The sequence below is a fragment of the Trichomycterus rosablanca genome, chromosome 4 (assembly GCF_030014385.1).
Source record: "Trichomycterus rosablanca isolate fTriRos1 chromosome 4, fTriRos1.hap1, whole genome shotgun sequence".
Classification (NCBI taxonomy): domain Eukaryota; kingdom Metazoa; phylum Chordata; class Actinopteri; order Siluriformes; family Trichomycteridae; genus Trichomycterus; species Trichomycterus rosablanca.
Window position 1 is genome coordinate 21,370,816 of NC_085991.1, and position 20,095 is coordinate 21,390,910.

The 20,095-nt window shown below is 36.0% G+C and overlaps 1 protein-coding gene across 2 annotated transcripts in view; it reads right to left on the reverse strand.

The window, feature by feature from the left end:
- Positions 1-7,099: 7,099 nt before the first annotated feature.
- myom1a (myomesin 1a (skelemin)) overlaps positions 7,100-20,095 on the reverse strand; it is a 58,755-nt gene continuing 45,759 nt past the window's right edge. For both annotated transcript variants that reach the window (XM_062993954.1, XM_062993953.1), the window contains 5 exons: positions 17,782-17,945; positions 17,573-17,609; positions 16,460-16,482; positions 8,888-8,943; positions 7,100-8,712 (listed from right to left, as the gene is read on the reverse strand). In XM_062993954.1, coding sequence (XP_062850024.1) covers positions 8,452-8,712; positions 8,888-8,943; positions 16,460-16,482; positions 17,573-17,609; positions 17,782-17,945 — 541 coding nt within the window. In that variant the 3' untranslated portion in view covers positions 7,100-8,451. The remainder of the gene's footprint in view (positions 8,713-8,887; positions 8,944-16,459; positions 16,483-17,572; positions 17,610-17,781; positions 17,946-20,095) is intronic.

Below are 20,095 nucleotides of genomic sequence, written 5' to 3' on the forward strand. Positions count from 1 at the left end.
GTCTTGTTTGCCAGCGAGTCGACTCCGTGAGTCGGTTATTTTGGATGAAAATGAACTCGCTGATAAGAACCGTTTGCTGGCTCAGGTAAATCAGTGGGAACACAACGTTTTCAGCTGCACTGTAATATACACTGATTATTTCTGCCTGACTGCTGTACAAGTGACTGTGATTAAAAAAAAAAAAAAAAAAAAAAATTATATACAGTATATACAGTATATACAGTATATATATATATATATATATATATATATATATATACAGTACAGGCCAAAAGTTTGGACACACCTTCTCATTCCTGTGGTTTTTCTTAATTTTTTTAAATTTTAAATTTAGATTAATACTAAAGACATCCAAACTATGAAGGAACACATATGGAATTATGTAGTAAACAAAAAAGTGTTAAACAAACCAGAATATGTTTTATATTTTAGATTCTTCAAAGTAGCCATCTTTTGCTTTAATGACAGATTTGCACACTCTTTGAAATTTTCTCAACCAGCTTTATTAGGTTTCCACCTGGAATGGTTTTCAATGAATGTTTGTGCCTTGTCTAGAGTGAATTTTTGGAATTTGTTGCTTTTTTAATGTGTTTGAGACCATCAGTTGGGTTGTGCAGAGGTAGAGTTGGTAAAATATAAAACATATTCTGGTTTGTTCAACACTTTTTGGTTCACTACATAATTCTTCATAGTTTGGATGTCTTCAGTATTAATCTACAATGTAGAAAATAAAAATAATCAAGAAAAAACATTGAAGAGAAGGTGTGTCCAAACTTTTGGCTGGTGTGTCCAAACTTTTGGCCTGTACTGTATATATACTGTATATATATATATATATATATATATATATATATATATATATATATATATATACGAATTCATAAAAACCTAAATGAGCGAGTTGTTCAGTAGATCAGTTTACTAAATAAAAATTCTTCAAGATTTCAACGATCTATTCAGTCAAGCTTTAAGGTGCTGGTTTAGTAGCAGAGCTGCCCATTTTAGCCCAGGTTCCTGCACAATTAAATTAATGACAGACCTTTTTCAACCATTAAATAATTTTTTTTTCTCTCAGCAGTTTAAGCTTTCTTTCAATGTAAGGATTTGTGCCCTATTACTGAAATAAAGTCAGACACTGATGTTGGACAAGAATGTCTAGCACAATCAATGGTTCTGTTTAGTGGTACAGTCCACTGGAGTTTCTTCACACCAAACTCATTAAATCATGTCTTTATGGGTCTTAGAGGTATAAGCATATAATTTACTTTATATGATTAATTTGGTTATCATTGATTGCAGCACCTGTTAGCAATGGGTGTGACTAAAAAATCTAACATCAGTAATTAGGACGATGTTCACCAGTGGCGTAACTACACTGTAAAAAGGACACTGTGAAATGTACAGTAACTTGCTGGCAGCAATTAGCCGGTAAGTTGCTGTAATAAATTTTACAGTACGCATACTGCAAATTTAATTACAGTAACTATAAAATACTGTAATATTTATTACAGTAATAATCACAGTACGGTAGCTCTTATTACAGTAATTTCACATTACTGTAACCTATTACAGCAGTAATGCAGTCTTTTAATTACAGCAAATATCAGACTACTTTAAAGACATTACCACATTTAACACAAATAATATTCGAAAAATAACTATACATTGTAAAAATTAAGACACTGCATTTGTAACAAAAATCATTTATTGAATTTCAACATTTTAAAACATGTTTTTGAAAATACATAGATAATTAAATAAATACATTCATATTTTTGTAAACACTGCTGTTTTGAACAAAACCATAAAAATGTGCAAGTGCTTTGTTTTACATTTGCTGGAATCTACATCTTGGGCTAAAGTTTTCTTTCCTGCACTGTAAAGATAAAACAAGGAATTACTGTTACTGCTGTAGAAATTTATATACAAGACTGGAGACTGACAGTTTTGTTAATTCCTAACCTCCCATTAGAGATATTACATTAATAAACACATTCTACTATTAAAAATGTGCTGTTTAAAATTCTTACCTGTTTTGGTAATGTTATGCACGCTGGCTCTCTAGTGTATCACTTTTGGCTAGACCATTAGCTAGTTGTTTATCAACTGGCCGATTAGTTCTATGTTTAGCGAGCTAGCTTGCTTTCTGTCTTAATAGCGTTTTAAAAGAGTAGGTGACTATTATCAAGTAATTCTAATTTCTGTACCTGTTACTGATTATATAAAGATGTCTTTCTGTCTGAGTGATAAAAAAAACTAATATTTGTGTTAGATATAATGCAAACTGTACTATTACCAAAGACGGATTATTGTTTAAACTGACAGAAAAAGAACAATCCCGCTTAAACTTACCGTATTGTGATTCACAGCAGAAATATGCTTACTGTAGAATTCGTTCACCACTGAATCTTGACCATAATCCTTTGCAGATCTACAGTAAAATGCTGTGTACAGGTTCTACAGTAAGAATTTTATCATTCTACAGTAGTAATACTGTAAAAACTACAGAAATTTGTTACAGTGTAGGAGCTCATGGGCCCCAGTGCAAAAAAAATTGTGGGCCTCCTTAAGCAGGTTACACAGATTCCCAAAATCCCTGGCTGTGCACTCACTGTATATTTTGATTACACGTATTCTGATATTTCATTGTCTTTCAGTTATTTAAATATTTTACTTTATTGTCGTGTTTTTACTTTCGTTATCGCCGCACTTTACCGCTAGCATTAGCCACTTGCTACTAGAGGGTCATAATACAAAACTAACTGCAGTGCAGAACATCCGAACGCACATGTACAGTATAAACCGGGTGCTGCATTCTGATCGGCTGAGCTGAATGCCACTCACATAACGCCGCTATAATATTGTAATATAATAATAACGACCTGGCGAGTGCAGCCAATAAGTGCAGTGGGGGGGGGGTTCATGTCGTGGAGGCCCCCCCCCCCCACACACACACACCATGGGCCCCAGTGCACCTGCCCCCCCTACACCCCCGGTAGTTACGCCCCTGATGTTCACATACTTTTGGCCATTATACACTACACACACCTATACCCACATTACATAACATAACATTTGGGGACTAACATTCAACTAGAGACTACATGACATGTGTACAGGTGAGTTGTAGCTCCCAGTGCAGATACATAGTAGCGTCTGGTTATAGCCAACATTCATTCATTTATTCATTCATTGTCTGTTTTACCAACACTTTATCTTGGTCATGGTCACTGTGGGTACAATTCACTGGGTGAAAGGCAAAAAACAGTGACAGTGCTACCCATCAAGCCATTGTTGTAGCCGGCATGCTGATACAATATACGCTATCTGGTTAGTAATGCAAATGTAGATGGTGTTAAACTGTTAATAAACTCTCTCAGCTACACCGAAGTGGAAGATAAGTTTTGCTTGTCTCTCTTCACATTTCACCCACAGTTTACATTACTACCTTTATACTACCTTTGGGGACACAGTTTTTTAGAAGATGGTTCAGGACCTGACGGTTACATTGGGCACATGTTCACTACAAATTGCCCCAGAATAATCTGTATGATATTTATGTCTGAATTTAAAATGTCTTTATCATTAAATGAATGTAAATAAAAAATAAAGTAGAAAATAACAAAATAAACAATAAAAAAACAACAGTCTGGGTTTTAGAAAGGATGCTTCATTTAATTTGTTTATTTCATGAATTTCTTTCTGTTCTGTTTTGAAGGGTAGCGTGCAGATACAAGATATTTTTAACAGTTACTTTGCAAACCCTTACAAATTTCATAAGGTCTCTTTTGAACGCTTTTACCTCCTCTGCATCTGATCTCTATGCCATTGCTGAAGGTAAAAAAAAAACAGAGTTCACAATGGAGTCATGTAAAATAGAAGCATAATTTAATAGAAGGTATTTAACACACAGGGCAACTAAACAGTAGCATAAATATCTGTGCTAGTGTATACAATTTGATTATCTTATATTTCAGTTACTGTTGTTTTAAATGTGCTACAGGATAAGATGATCTCGGCATGGCATCAGTATCATCTTTTTCCTCTTCATTAATGGATGATATCAAGTCAGCTGTTGTATCAAGTTTGTATAACAATTAAACTAATACTATAATATGATTATATAAAAACCACATTTACAACCCACCTTCTATTTTGATTTCATTTAGTTTTTTCCTTTAAAATCTGTTAAGAGTTCCTCTCTCCATTGCCATCAATAATTTACTCATTTTAGCAGGCTGAAGTGTTCCCTCTGGCAGCCTGTAATCTGCCAGCTAGTCCACTTTATTTTCCTCTAGATTTAAAACCTTGGACATATAGTGACAATATGCTTTCTCAGTCTTTTAAAAAGACTGGCACCTTTCATTCTCTTTTGCCTTTAATTTGACATTTGTAAAGTGATTACATCGCTTTATTTTGACCCCTGATAGGTATATGGCTATATCTTTATGGAGTGGAGTTTAGTCTCTTGATGTGAATGCAGTTGCATGCATCTGGGACACCTCCACTTTCGCCTGATAAAGAGTATAACATGTTGCTTGTGCTAGGTCAAAGTAAGCATCTCTAGTGGGGCAAATCTTGAACACTCTTTGTGTTGGTATCTGTTTTTTTCCTAGCATAGTTAAAGCTGTTTGTAATCAAGGGCAATAGCTGTGGTACATTTAATTATCTTTCTTTTAATGTGCTTATAGCTCCTGCAGAGATGCATTCATTCTATTTAGCCAGACTCTTCTAGGTTATGATTTGCATCAATTATGGCATTTGATTTCACACATTTTACATTTTTTTGATGTGAATGACCTATTTGAGTGCCAGTGATGAAATGCATTATGAGTTTTTCTGTTCATCGTATGCACAAAAGCTTTCTGAAAGTTGGTAGGGACAATGAGGTCTTCCATCCCTATCAGTGGGATCCTCTTTCTTGTTTCTTGGAAAAGTCTGGCAAGTTCTCTTAATTTTTTGCCAGATATATGTTTACTCTGATCGAATCCAATTCACCAAAATAAATGTTCACCCACTTGCCAAATGTATTTGTTATTTTTACAGTAAGAGAGACTTCATCACAGGTCATACGACAGAGTATATCCTTTAAGCCTTTACCCAAGTTTTGACTTATTGGTGTTGAAAAAGTGCAGAGGGATCATACTTAAAAAGTACTTACATACTTATACTGCTTTATATTCCCCTTGGCATCTTGGTCATCCTTTGGATTCACTGGTATAAGGCTGACCAAGCAACTCAATAACAAACATCCATCGACCTAGATCCTTCTCAGCCTACCTCTGTATTGTGTGCAGTTTTCTCGCTTTTGGATTCATTGGTTCATTTTTATGAACGGTGACTAAATGTCTTGCAATTTTTGTTCATTTTTTAACAGCTGCTTTTATGAAGACCACAACTTCCTCTCTAGGCCAAAGCTTTCTGTCACACTGGTTTGTGGCCCTCTGTAAAAATCAGAATAAAGGAACTTACCAATTTGTTCTGGTGCACCACCAGAACCACTAGCCGAACAGGTGGAGCCCACATGCTAGGGGTGCTCATATTGCTGTCAATTTGGGAAAATGCTATCTGAATAATGTACAAAAGCTGTTTATGATATAAGGATTGTGGGCACTGTGCTAACAGAAGCTTACACTGGGTAAGCGTGGCAAACAAAAAAGGTCAGTGCTAACAATGTTATTTTACCTTAAATTATTAAAGTTCTGAATTTAAGACATTAAACAAATGAAATATTAAGAAGTTAAAATCCTGTTGCGAATTACCTCTAGTCTTAAAGTTCTGTTTTTCTGCTCATTGCACCGCCGCTTGTGTCCGAAGCGTGTTGATTAATTGCAGATGTGCACAATTACTTCAGTAATCATGATATATTGCACTTCAAGTTGATGAAAAACAAACGGTGTTTAGGTAAAAAAAAACCAATTGATTAATTAGAATAAAAATTATTTAATAAATAATAAATCCTTTTTATCATAACAATTGGAGATGAGTGTTTGTCTCCATGTCAAGAGGTACCCATTTTACTGCTGTTTACTCATTTGTCCCCAAAATATGCTGTGCAAGTGCGCACACACACACACACACATTGTTTAGAAGGTATCATAACATTTTGGTAGCCAGCTGATTTTTTTTAAGAAGGATAAATGCACTCAGTGTAGTAAAAGACCTGACGTAGCACCCGGACCAAAGACAAAAGAGACCATCCAGTCCAAAAAAACAGGGTCTGTCATGGTATGGGGCTGTGTAAGTGCCCTTGGCAAAGGTAATTTACACTTCTGTGATGGCAGCATTAAATGCAGAAAATCACATGAAATTGAAAATTTTAAGTAACATATGCTGCTGTAAGTTGACATTTTCTCCAGGGACATCCTGTTTTACAAAACAATGCAAAACCACATGCTGCACACATTACCAAGGCATGGCTGTGAAGAAGAGGGTATGGGTGCCTGCCTGCAGTCCTGACCTGTCCCTAATTGAGAGATTGTGGAGAATTTTGAAATAAAAACATAACAATGACTTCATATTGCACAGCTTAAAATGTGTGCATGAAGAATAAAAGAAAATAACACCAGAAACACTTTAACGCTTGCTATCCTCAGTGCCAAAAAGTGTGAGAATGAATAGAAACAAGTGGTAAATGCTTTACTGTCCAAACTTTTTTCGCAATATGGTAAAGGCCTGAAATGCAGGAATGGATTACTAACATTGATATATTAACAATTGAAATGAAGTTAACCAGACAAACAATCCTGAAAATAATGAAATAATCCTGAGGTTTTACTGCAATAAATTAAAAGTTAATGTATGAAACACTGCATTGTCCGTACTTTCCCAACTTTTTCTTATTTGGTGTTATATACAGTGGCAGTTTGGTATAGTATAGTAACAGCATTAGGTGTGCTGTACAAGAGCAGTACAAAACATTTAAATAGTAAATAAGTAGTTCAGTTTTTACTATAAGATTGTTCTCTTTGAGCAGATTTATGAGTAGACATAACTTAACACATTTAATTTAAATATAACATTTTGTACATATGTAATGCCTGTAGGGTCAACAAGCCCTTTAAACCTGGCGAACTGGTTTTCTGAACAAGAGAGCACATTTTCTGCATTGCTTGTCTTTATTATCGATTGTTGCATCACACTTTGCTTCTTGGAGTCGGTCATTAGAACACACGCAAGGTGACTTTAGACCATCAGTATTACAAACAGATACAGCTTATACATACATTTACATCCAACATCACACTGAAAAAGGTTTCTCACACAAATTGCTGTTGGATTGAAACACAGATTTACAGTGCTGATCTGATTCTACAATGCAGTTACAGAGTTACAAGGCTACACTACTACAGTGTTCTCGCTTTTTTTAACATAATGCAACTGTTTCTAACAACAATATAATAAAACATGTAAGCAAACAGGGTAAGACCTTCCGAGTTGAAATACCGGGGACCTATTAAGTATTTCTGTATTATAAGAAATAAATGGAAAAGATAAGTCTTGATGTCCAGGTTATATTTTTAGTCAGAGCATTTGATGTTTAACTATTTCAGTTATTTTTTTAAAGGTTATTTTCATAAAACCATAAGTAAGAGAAAATAGCTGAGAGTATTATTAAATAAAAATATTTTATTACAATTTGTTCCTGTTTAGATTTATCACACTAACAAATCTGAGTATGAATTGTGTTAAATGGGTGTAAATGCATTAGCAATAATTTGTAATGTGTTCATTCTTTAAATTACAGGTTTTATGCACATGGATTTCTGGGGAATTTCCAGCTGACAGTTTTAACCAACCTAACTAATGTAATGTTGTTGTGACTTCACTAATTCTTAAAATCATATCAAAAAGATGCTTTATTTTGCTGCATTATGTTTAAAATCAAACAGTAATTTTAATGAACTTGTTGCCCAATTAATCGGACCCAGCATGATCTTAACCAGAATGAAGCAGTGGTAAAACAATGTATGTATAAATTAGTAATTTAAATACCTTTCAAATCTTGTTCTCTTCTGTTATTTTAAAGGATTCTGAAATAAAGCCATGATCAATTTAATTTAGAATTTTATCTAACCTAATTACCTTATTGAATAGATAGCAATATGTTTGGATGATTATGGCACCTTGCATTTTAAAATTGAAAAAAAAAAATCTTAAAATAAATGTTTTGATGCAATAAAGTGTTTTTACAAAAAGATTGTATTGTTCAACAATGTGGTGTATGTTAATAATTCCCTACATTATTTTAAGGTAAAATGGTTTAATTAAAAAACAAAAAATGTTTGCCATAATGTTGATCCTGCTATTACAAGGCAATTTGTTGTTTTGATTTAGTGTGTTTATGGCATTCTAAAGCTAAACATTTTTGGAGTAAAATGCTATGGGACATAATTCTTAACTTTTTTTTTTTTTACACATTGGAACCCTTCTTTTCCCCTTAGTCTTCTTTTACTCCTTCTTCTCATTCTCATCCTCTGGGATGTAGACGCTGACTGTAAACTCGCCAGCCTCTGTGCCATACTTGTTCTTCACCAGTAGGGCGTACTTGCCCGAGTCAGTTGTGCTGACTGCAGCGATAGTGATGCTGGCAAACTTGCCATGCTCGAACTTGAGTGTGATGTGATCATCAGCTCTCAGCTCCTTGACATTTTTCAGCCAGCTGACTTCAGGCGTAGGATCGCCCCACACATTTCCGGTGAGGTTCAGAGACTAAACAGGAATTAAGGGGGAATAAATATGAAGCAAATGTGCAAAATGTGCCATGCCATTATTATACACACTGCAATATCTTTCACCATCCTGACTGATGATAAGGCACAATGAAATAATAAACTATAATTTGATATTGAGACTTTGTCATATTGGCTAGTCAGAGGTTTATTACCTTGCCCTCCTGGATAGTCACTACATCTGGCAGACCTCCAATCACACGAGCCCGGTCTGTAAGACAAATGAAGCAGTAATGTCAAATGCATGGCACTAGATAAATCAGTGTCATCTGAAAAAAAAAAAATCCTGCTCCTCATTCTGTCTCATTGTTTTGCCTAAAATAAACATTGTAGTTCCTGTATAAAGACTACTAGAGTGGTATTCAAACTTGACAAAATTTACTAATTCGTGTTTTTTTAGATTTAGTTAGTTTAGGTTTTTCTGATTTTTAACTAGTGGCAAGAAATATAAACAGGCCCTAAAATGTGGTTTTATCACCTTCAAATACCTCTGCTTTATAAATAACTATGTACCAAGCTATGCCTTAAGATCATTCAGTACTGTAATGAACTGCAATTCCCAGTGGTCACCTTCTCTTACCTGGCTGACCATCTACAGCATTAAAAATACCTAAACGCTAATGCCTGAAACTCATGAGAACATAATCAGGGTGCTACTTAAGCTGTCCAATCCTGTCATTAATTTCACAGCATTATCTTTCAATGTATTCTTGGAAGATGTATCCCCCAAGTATTACTTATATTAGTACTTATTTCCACATCTGGTGTTTGTGTAGTTTTGGGGGTGTTGTCTGGTGATGGTTTGTCTTTGTATTCAGTACTGTATTGTTTTGTGTTTACTTTGTTAATAAATACTTGCACTAGTCTTCTTAAACCATGTCTCAGTGTCCTTTGTTCCAGTATGCTGTGCCAAGATGTGACAAACACTGTGAGTATGAAGGACAATACACTGGTTAAAACTGTTGGGTAAGAAACCATTCTGTCTAACAAGAAGCAACAAAAATTACTGCTTCAACAATAAAATGCCCAGATTGTGCAAATGCTGACGAATCTCAACCAGCAATTGCAACCAACCAATCAACCGACAAAGTCCAATACTACAAATTCAGGTGAGGTAAATCAACTCCCTGTTTTTTCCCACTCCTCAATTTTATTTAAACCAGAGAACTATGACGGGACCTTCAACTCCTGCAGATGCCTTTTGCCTCATGTTTCCCTTTTCCTTTCCCTTTACAGGCCCTGCTTCCCCCAATTAAAGAGCCAGTCTGTAGATGGGAGACAACTGAGGTTAGGGTAGGTTCTAGCACCAACACAATAAATCCATGTCCCTATTTGTCATTCAGTCATCTAGATTTCATGGTCTTTAGACTCTCCTTCCTTAAACAGCACAACCCTGACATCTCCTAATCAAAGGGCAAAATAATGGGATGGTTGGAGAAGTTCCTGTGTGACTCTGCAGCAATAGAAAGTCCTGCCAGCTCAGATCTCAGTCATGTTCCTGAAACATACAATGAGTTATTTGCAGTGGTGTATAGTAACGAAGTAATAATACTTCGTTACAGTACTTAAGTAGTTTTTTGAAGTATTTGTACTTTACTGGAGTATAAAAATTTTCGGCAACTTTCACTTTTACTCCACTACATTTTCTAAAGAAATTGTGTACTTTTACTCCGTTACATTCGCTGTATGTAAATTCGTTACTCGTTACTACAAAGTGAAAGTTAAATGATGTGAGATGTGTGTGACGCTGGTTTGGTGACTCTGCGCCTGTAAGTTAGACAGTGGTTAAACACATTAATGCGCATGTGCAAACGTTCTCTAAAGGCTATCGGAGTTTTCTAAAAGTGCGTCGTTCACCCAAAGACCCGCAAATATGGACATTTCAGAAGCTCCAACACACTGATGTAAGTTAACAATGATTAACAAAGTAAAGCTGCAGCATCAGCGGTTTTTGAATATTATTAGCATTAACATTGTTCAGATATCTACCTATATAATCTATATCTACCGATAATTAGTGCTGGACAATAATTCGATATCGATATATATCGCGATAGAAAATGTTTCAATAACGGTGATATGATTTTTAAACAAATTCGATCGATATGCATACGCCACAGTGCGTGATGACGTACGCCACAGGCACGAAGCCAGAGTTAGCGCTCTGATTACACCACCTACAACACGGTGGATATTAGCGGCTAAATGAGTTCAGCAGCTGTGATGAACGAGCATCCACAGTTTAAAAAGAAGCAGTAGAAATAGTTGATAAGAGAGGAAAAGACTCTTTTTTTTTCTGTATTCTTCAAGCACAACACCTGATATAGCAAATTCTGCAGCAACTCTTAAGCACTTTTTTATATTTTTTATCCTGGTTGAGCACTTTTGTTCAAAAAGGTTAACATACAAATAATAATCAGTCCATGTTGTGGACTAAAGTTGGTTAAGACCAGAGGTAGAAAGTAACGAATTACATTTACTCGCGTTACTGTAATTGAGTAGTTTTTTTGTTTACTTGTACTTTTTAAAATAGCTTTCACAGCCTGTAATTTTACTTTTACTTAAGTATGTTTTGTATTAGAAATTGTAATTCGCTACATTTTAAATAAGATCCGTTACTGAGTAAAATAATAAACGCTAAAGAAATCGCGGCTGGGAAACTGCTGCAGTAAATTCTGCAATGGGGAGTCGGATCTTTTGTCTCGGTTCCTTTTAAAGAGCCGTATATATACATAAAGACTCCCAGAATCGCGAATCGGTTCCTTCATTTCAGTTTAAAGGGCCGTTCAATAGATTCGAATCATTCTACGACACATCACTGGTGGTTATACAGTTTGAAAAAGTTTTATGGGACTAAAATGACATTACACATCCCTAAATGTTTTAAATGTTATATCAACATGTTTCTTCTATTATATCTGAATTAAAAACAACTATTGTGAGATTTATATCCACTTGTCCTGTTTGCATTACACAGAAGAGACCGCCCCCCCCCTGTTAAACAAGTAACTAAGTAACGTTTACTCTGAGTAAATTTTAAACGAGTTACTTTTTACTTTAATAGATTTTTAGACTAGTAACTTTACTTGTACTAAAAATTCATTAAAGTAATAGTACTTTTACTTGAGTACAATATTTTAGTACTCTTTCCACCTCTGGTTAAGACATATGTTAATATATTATATTATATATTGTCAAAGCTTATGTTTATTTGAGAATGATGTTGTGTTTTTGATGCTGAATACAAGTAAAAGGTGAAAGCTAATTTATTTGTATTATTATTATTATTATTTCTAAAATATTATGTAGTTGTAAAGGGTGAGATTTCATAGACTTTGCAAATAATTTTTTCAGAGTTTTGCAGTTACAGCCTTCCAATGTTGGTGTTCTTGGCAGTTTTTCTGACATTTGTATTATTCATATCGTTATCGGAATTATATCGTATCGACCGAAATTAGGAGTTATATCGTGATATAAATTTTAGCCATATCGTCCAGCCCTACCGATAATCTATTTTTACCGATTACATTCGAACCACAAATAAAACGTTTCACTAAATTTGTTTGGAATTCATTGACTGCAAAACTCATGAAGACACATCCATTATTTTTAAAAACTCTGCGGACAAATATTTCCTCAGATAACTTCTGTATTAGACCGGCAGAGGAGAGATTCATGATGCTGAGGATAATGCAGCACGTCTTTAACCCTTTAATCATCTCAAGAAAATCAACTTATCCAACTTATTATTAATGATTTTTCAGCTGTTGGCTTCAAGTTAGAAATGGTGTTTTCTTAAAGTAAGAATACCAATATTTTTTTAGTTTAACACATGCCAATCAGGTAGTAGATACAGCCCAAAGAATTGTATTTAAATACAGCTTATTTTACCCAAATATTTTGATTTAAAATAATGGTTGAAGAGATCATTAAAAATAAAAGTGCCACACGTTTTGTTAAACTCTCTTGAGCTTTGCTTTAAATTAATTATGCCAAAATTATTTTTTTCTTATTGAAATATACTACCCAAATAAGAAAATGGGACAGTGTAGAAAATGCAAATAAAATAGATGCAGTGTTTCTAACATTTACATCTAGCTAGTAATAAGTTAAAAAAACAACTAAATAATGTCATGATTTCAAACAGGTGATGTCAACAATGATTATGATCATGAATTGGCACAAATCAGATGAAAGGAAGAAAACAGGTTAATTGTTAAGGTGGTTTACAGGCTTAAAAGAACAATCTTTATATTTAAAATGACCGCTTCCATTTATACTAACAGCATTTACTTTTACTTCTACTTTTAATACTTAAGTACATTGAATATCAAATTACTTTTGATACTTAAGTACAATAAACATCAGATACTTTTAGACTTTTACTCAAGTAATATTCTAAAAGGTGACTTTTACTTCTATCAAAGTAAATTTCTGGTAAGATACTTGTACTTTTACTCAAGTATGGCCTTCCGGTACTTTATACACCACTGGTTATTTGAGGTGTTCAGTTAACAAAGAGCTTCTCAGCTTTCACCTTACAATCCCTGGGATTGTGCCATAGATCTCCTATTTGGAGCTTCTCTTCTCAGATCCTGAGTATACCCTCTTTCTCTAAATGAGACATCTGCCATGAATAAGTACAACTAAGAGGAATTTTTGCATAGGGATGTTTTCAACCTTACTTCAAGTTCCTTACTTTAACCGGCTTCTTCTTCATGGAAAAAAATTAAGGAGGTCTGAGACTACCAAGCAATGAAGTAGTGCTTTTTCCATGACCACCGGCCACTATGAATATCTGGTTATGTCATATGGTCTTGCTAATGCCCCAGCCTTATTTCAGTCCTCTTTGCCCTACTCTATAGGTTTGTTGTATTTTACATCAATGTCACTGTTGGTCATCTGAAGGCGGTACTGAGAAGACTCCAGTTATCACTTCTACATAAAAGCAGAAAAATGCCAGTTCCAGAACTTGCAGGCAGTCCAAGATCTACAGAGATTCCTTTGCTAACTGTTTTCAGTGTTTCGTCCATGACTTCAGCACTGTCACTCTTATCTCCCTCCTCAAGGGTTCTCCATGCCAACTCATCTAGTCATCTGATCTGACCAAGCATTCACATCCCTTAAACAATGACTACCACTCAAATCCTTTACCAGTCTCATCTGAAACTTCTATTTGCTGTTGAGATGGATGCTTTAGAGCAGGGGTGTTAAACTCACGGCCCGCGGGCCAGATCCGGCCCGCCGCATCATTTGATCCGGCCCGCGAGAGCTTAAACGACTGTATGATTGTTGTGATGGTTCGAGTCGTTACAGAGACGCGCTTATAATTTAATGCGCTCCTGCGCCTTTAAGAGACAACGTGACATCGTAGTCATGGCAACTAACTTTAACCTTCGCTAAGAAGCCATGTGACTTTTACGGCAAAGAGAACGCGGGGTAGCGTAGTCAGTAACGTAAACAATAATAAATAAATACAAATAATTATATTGCAATATAATACCCAAGCATTGTCTGTAAGTAGTGGCGTTTATATTCTCAGTTGTTAGTAAATGTTTAGTGAGTATATCACAGCGTTTTAGTTACAAATTTACCGTAATTAAATACTGTTGTTACGTTACTATAGCAATTAGTATCTTTACACACAATTTTAACTCGTTATTTTACGTTTGGTTAAATCTCATATTGTACCAGATGTAACACTTGACTACAGCTGTGTGCTTTTACTGTATTAGGTTCTTTATTGTTTTTATTGTTTGTATTTTTACTTCATTTTAAGTAAAATTTACTTTACCCTTACTTCTCAAAGAAGCTGTCTCATGCTGAGAGAAATTGTGTGGGTAATCAGGAGTTGCTTGCCATCAAGCTGACCCTACAGGAGAGGCATTATTGGTTAAAAAGGTTCCATCATCTGTTTGTAGTACTTACTGATCATTAAAGATACATTAAGAAAGCCCAACACCTTATTCCTTGCCAAGCATGGTGGGGTTTCCTCCTACAGAACCAAAGCCAAAAATGGAAAAAACAACACACTGTTCCTCACACAAGACATTTACATTTTTGGCAAGTAAGGGTAAGGGCCTTGCTCAAGAGCCCAAAAGCAACCAGCGACCTTTTGATTACTAGTCCAGTACCTTACCTGCTAGGCTACAATTGCTCTAAAGACAAATGCTTTGTTTTTGGTTCATCTGTTATAATTGTCCACCTCATTATGCACCAACATCTGTGACTGTCAAATTCTGTGACTTCACAAAATACACGATTATGTGTGTTATTTCTATTTATAAAATGCCTTTGTTTGTCATATATACATATACAGGTATACAGTACAACAACATTTTTTTTCACATATCCCTGCTTGTTTGAAAGTTGGGGTCAAAACGCAGGGTCAGCCAATGTACGGTGCCCCTGGAGCAGAGTGGGTTAATGGCCTTGCTCATAGGCCCAACAGTGGCTGCACAATTTCCAGTGGCTTTTAATTGATAACCCAAAGCTCTACCAACTAGGCTACCACCATCCCATTTACTTTGTAAATATCTTGGGTCACTCTAGGCAAGTCATCAAATTTCAAGTTGGTGTTTTTTCCAACAAGGCAAAACATGGTTCTGCCTTGTTGGAAAAACACAGATCAGCCATAACATTAAAACCACCTCATTGTTTCCACACACATTGTCCATTTTATTGGCTTGACTTACCATATATGAGCATTTTGTACAATTACTGACTGTAATCCATCTGTTTCTCTGCATGCTTTGTTAGCCCTTTCATGCTGTTTTTCAATGGTCAGGACTCTCACAGGACCACTACAGAGTAGGTATTATTTGGTTGGTGGGTCATTCTCAGCACTGCAGTGACACTGACATGGTGGTGTGTTAGTGTGTGTTGTGCTGGTATGAGTGGATAAGACACAGCAGCGCTGCTGGAGTTTTTAAACACCTCACTGTCACTGCTGGACTGAGAATAGTCCACCAACCAAAAATATCCAGCCAACAGTGCCCTACAGGCAGCGTCCTGTGACCACTGATGAAGGTCTAGAAGGTCTAGATGACCAACTCAAACAGCGGCAATAGATGATCGATCGTCTCTGACCTTACTTTATCTACAAGGTGGACCAACTAGGTAGGAGTGTCTAAGAGAATGGACAGTAAATGGACATGGTATTTAAAAACTCCAGCAGCACTGCTGTGTCTGATCCACTCATACCAGCACAACACACACTAACACACCACCACATCATTGTCACTGCAGTGCTGAGAATGATCCACCACCTAAATAATGCCTGCTCTGTGGTGGTCCTGTGGGGGTCCTGACCATTGAAGTACAGGGTGAAAGCAGGCTAAAAAAGTATGTAGAACAGATGGACTTCAGTCAGTAATTGTAGAACTTAAAAGTGCCTCTACAGTATATAGTAAGTGGAGCTGATAAAACGGACAGTGAGTGTAGAAACAAGGAGGTGGTTTTAATGTTAAGACAAGGATTGTTGTGAGGATGTTATTTGTCACATTTATGGGGGTGCTTTGCCAAAACAAGTTTGAATACCACTAAAGTATTTCCAAAACATTAAGACAGGAGACTTATCCCTTATTAATGAACCAGTCTAATAATATCCTATGCAGATGGAACAGTAAAACAGTCTAATATAGCATCTGTATTACGTGACATTATATTTTTGAACAGATCTGTTTTCAGGAAAGAACACCACAATGACGACACAGACAATCACTTACTTCTCTCTGCGATGGCTGCAGCCCTAAGAAAGGAAGCGGATAAGCACACTGTTAGTGGAGGCTGTAAATAGCATTAGAGCCTGCTAAAAATAACACAATGTACTTTCACACTGCAGTGTCAGGAAAGCTCAGAGTCCAGGCTTTCAGAATGATGGAGTATTTTAAGATATTTTTTAATAATATGACTCACATTGTACAGTCTGTTCCAGGATTTTTTCACATACTTGATAAAGTTTGGTGTAACAGTGTACCAATAATTAAAGCAAGTGGTTATGTTCACAACATTTTATTTACAAGTTTATTACTGATAGTAGTTTTAATTTCATTTTTAAATGTTCAGTGTGTTCTTCTGCTAATTAATCAAACAAATAGTTGTATAAGTCTTCTGACCCATCTTTACAAAAAGTGCCAATAAATCTAGAACTAAAGAACTAAATTTACATTAAGCTTCTTTTAAGCTTCATGTGATGGACCACTACCCTGTTCCAGCTCTGAGGCAGCAAAACAGCCCCAAACCATGCTGCTCTTCACAACGCTTTACAATATAAATGAGCTTTTGATGTTGTTGTGCACCCCAACCCCCAAGACTAACATTGTGCAGTTATGTCCCACCACATTTTTTTGTTGTGGAAAATCCAGCTGGTGTTTTGCAAATGTATGTTTTGGAAAAGTGAATAATGTTTTTTCATGCTGTCCCTCCATAAAGATTATTTTTATTCAATTTTTTCCAACATGGTTTACAAGTACAGATCTGTGTTTAGAAATGTTTTATTATTATATTATTATTATCATATTTTAATGTTATATTATTATTTGTCTCTACAATTTGGGTTATAGGTCCTCCTAATTTTAATTAAGACATGGATCACATGAACGAAACATTCTTGAGAAAAGATACTAGAGAGATTCTAGAGAAACTTAGATGCTCACAACTCCAGCCTAGACCACAAATGACTAATTGGTGTGTTTAATAAACACATTAAGTACAGCTGTTTGTGTTTTAGTTTTTAGGCGTAGATTAAAATTAGACAACATGTTTTGGTAATTAAGGCAGAACATCATAATTCCTAGGGCTTCATCTATAATAGATCATCTGTTATAATTAATACTTACTTCAGCCTCTGAAACTCTGCATACGCCTCTTCCCATACTTGAAAAAAAAAAAAAAAAAAGACATTTTAGGTAAATCGTTTATAAAAAATTAAAAATGTTTTAAAAAGGATAATAGTAATTCCATTCAGTCAAAAAAAATAAAGTTACAGAAGAGTGATCCTAACTTGCTACCTTACTTTAAAGTATGCTTGAAACACCTGAGGTCTTACCTTGTCCAGTAAGGTCAAGAACTCTCCTGACGCTGCCTTTTCCATCAAAGATGTCGACAGCATACTTGCCCTTGTCTTTCTCTGTAGGCTCATTGATTTTCAGCCACAGCTGCTCTCCCGTGACTCCACATTTCACTCTTTCTGAGTAGGAGATCTTGGACTCTCTAAAGGGACACAAAATAGCTGTAATACTCAAAGGAGACTACAGAAGCAACCGACCAATTAATACAATTTATAAATCAAATAATAAAAACTGATACAAAATACAGTTTTCATATTAATAATATTATCAGTAACTACATCCAAAATCGCATATTTCCATACTGAAGAGTATGCAAAAGCAGTACACGAGAGCTGTTAGTGTGTCTGAATACATGAAAAAGTATGCGAAAAGTACCCAGATGACCTACTGCATGGGCAGCCATTTTTGAGTATGCAAGCGATGCACACTTACGGACTGATAATCTATCCCATAATGCAACTGGAGCTGCAAAGGCATTCATAGCGAAGAAAAGTGATGTGGAAAGTGGAGTAAGACAAACATTAAACATGTAATGATTTAGTACAACCCTGAATAATGTTATCAGTACCTTTGTAGAGAACGACAACACTAATTTTGTCCGATTTAAAAATGGTTATAACTGTGGCGACGTCATGCATCACATGACGTTGGTAAGATGGCGAACGTAGTATGTATGTGGTTGCGTGCATACTGCACACTTGCGTACTGAAAGAGCATACTGCTTCACCTTGCTTTTATACATATTTGTATTTGTTTGTACCTGGTTTTAAACATATTTTGTTTGTATTTATTTTAGTCTTTAGGTTTTATTTTTAGTCATTTAGAACTGGGGAGAAACTGTGGCCCTGATAAACCAAGGGCTCGTATGTGCAAAATAAAAAAAAGCCTTTCTACCTTACAGCTTAAAAATACAAATAAATGCCATAGCAATATGACTCATTTAGCAGCGCAGCATGATTTATTTTCACTAACCACTTCATCCTGGCTTGGGATGCATTGGGCTTCACAAAACCCATAAACCGTGAGTGCAAGGCAGAAATGCATCCAGGGTGCCAATTTATCACAGGGCACCACACATTCACTCACTTACATCTGTGAGCAATTAAAGAGCAGGCAATCCATCTTCTTTTTATTTTTGGTGGGTAGGAGGAAACCCACACTAACACAATTACTACATGGGAGAACATACATAACCCCTTACAGTTTCCTGAGGTGAGGTTTGAACATGGGTCTTCAGTACGCAGTGCACGGCACTGCTAAGTTGCAATCGCTCTGTTGTGCTAACCTCAGAGAATACAGACAATAAATGTAAATAATTCCAGCTGAAGGGCAATGACTAGTCTGATGTACATTTTACATTTATTTAAAAACAACCTACTATACACCGATCAGCCATAACATTAAAACCACCTCCTTGTTTCTGCACTCACTGTCCATTTATCAGCTCCACTTACCATATAGGAGCACTTTGTAGTTCTACATTTACTGACTGTAGTCCATTTGTTTCTCTGCATGCTTTGTTAGCCCCCTCTCACGCTGTTCTTCAATGGTCAGGACCCCCACCGGACCACCACAGAGCAGGTACTATTTAGGTGGTGGATGATTCTCAGCACTCCAGTGACACTGACATGGTGGTGGTGTGTTAGTGTGTGTTGTGCTGGTATGAGTGGATCAGACACAGCAGCGCTGCTGGAATTTTTAAATACTGTGTCCACTCATTGTCCACTCTATTAGACACTTCTACCTAGTTGGTTCACCTTGTAGATGTAAAGTCAGAGACGATCGCTCATCTATTGCAAATGTAAATGTAAATATTGCTGCTGTTTGAGTTGGTCATCTTCTAGACCTTCATCATAGATCACAGGATGCTGCACACGGGGCGCTGTTGGCTGGATGTTTTTGGTTGGTGGACTATTCTCAGTCCACCAGTGACAGTGAGGTGTTTAAAAACAAACTCTAGCAGTGCTGCTGTGTCTGATCCACTCATACCAGCACAACACACACTAACACACCACCACCATGTCAGTGTCACTGCAGTGCTGAGAATGATCCACCACCCAAATAATACCAGCTCTGTGTGGGTCCTGACCATTGAAGAACAGCATGAAAGGGGGTTAACAAGGCATGCAGAGAAACAGATGGACTACAGTCAGTAATTGTAGAACTACAAAGTGCTTCTATGTGGTAAGTGAAGCTGATAAAATGGACAGTGAGTGTAGAAACAAGGAGGTGGTTATGGCTGATTGGTGTACGTACAATATGAAATGCATGGACAATGTTTTTATTAAAATC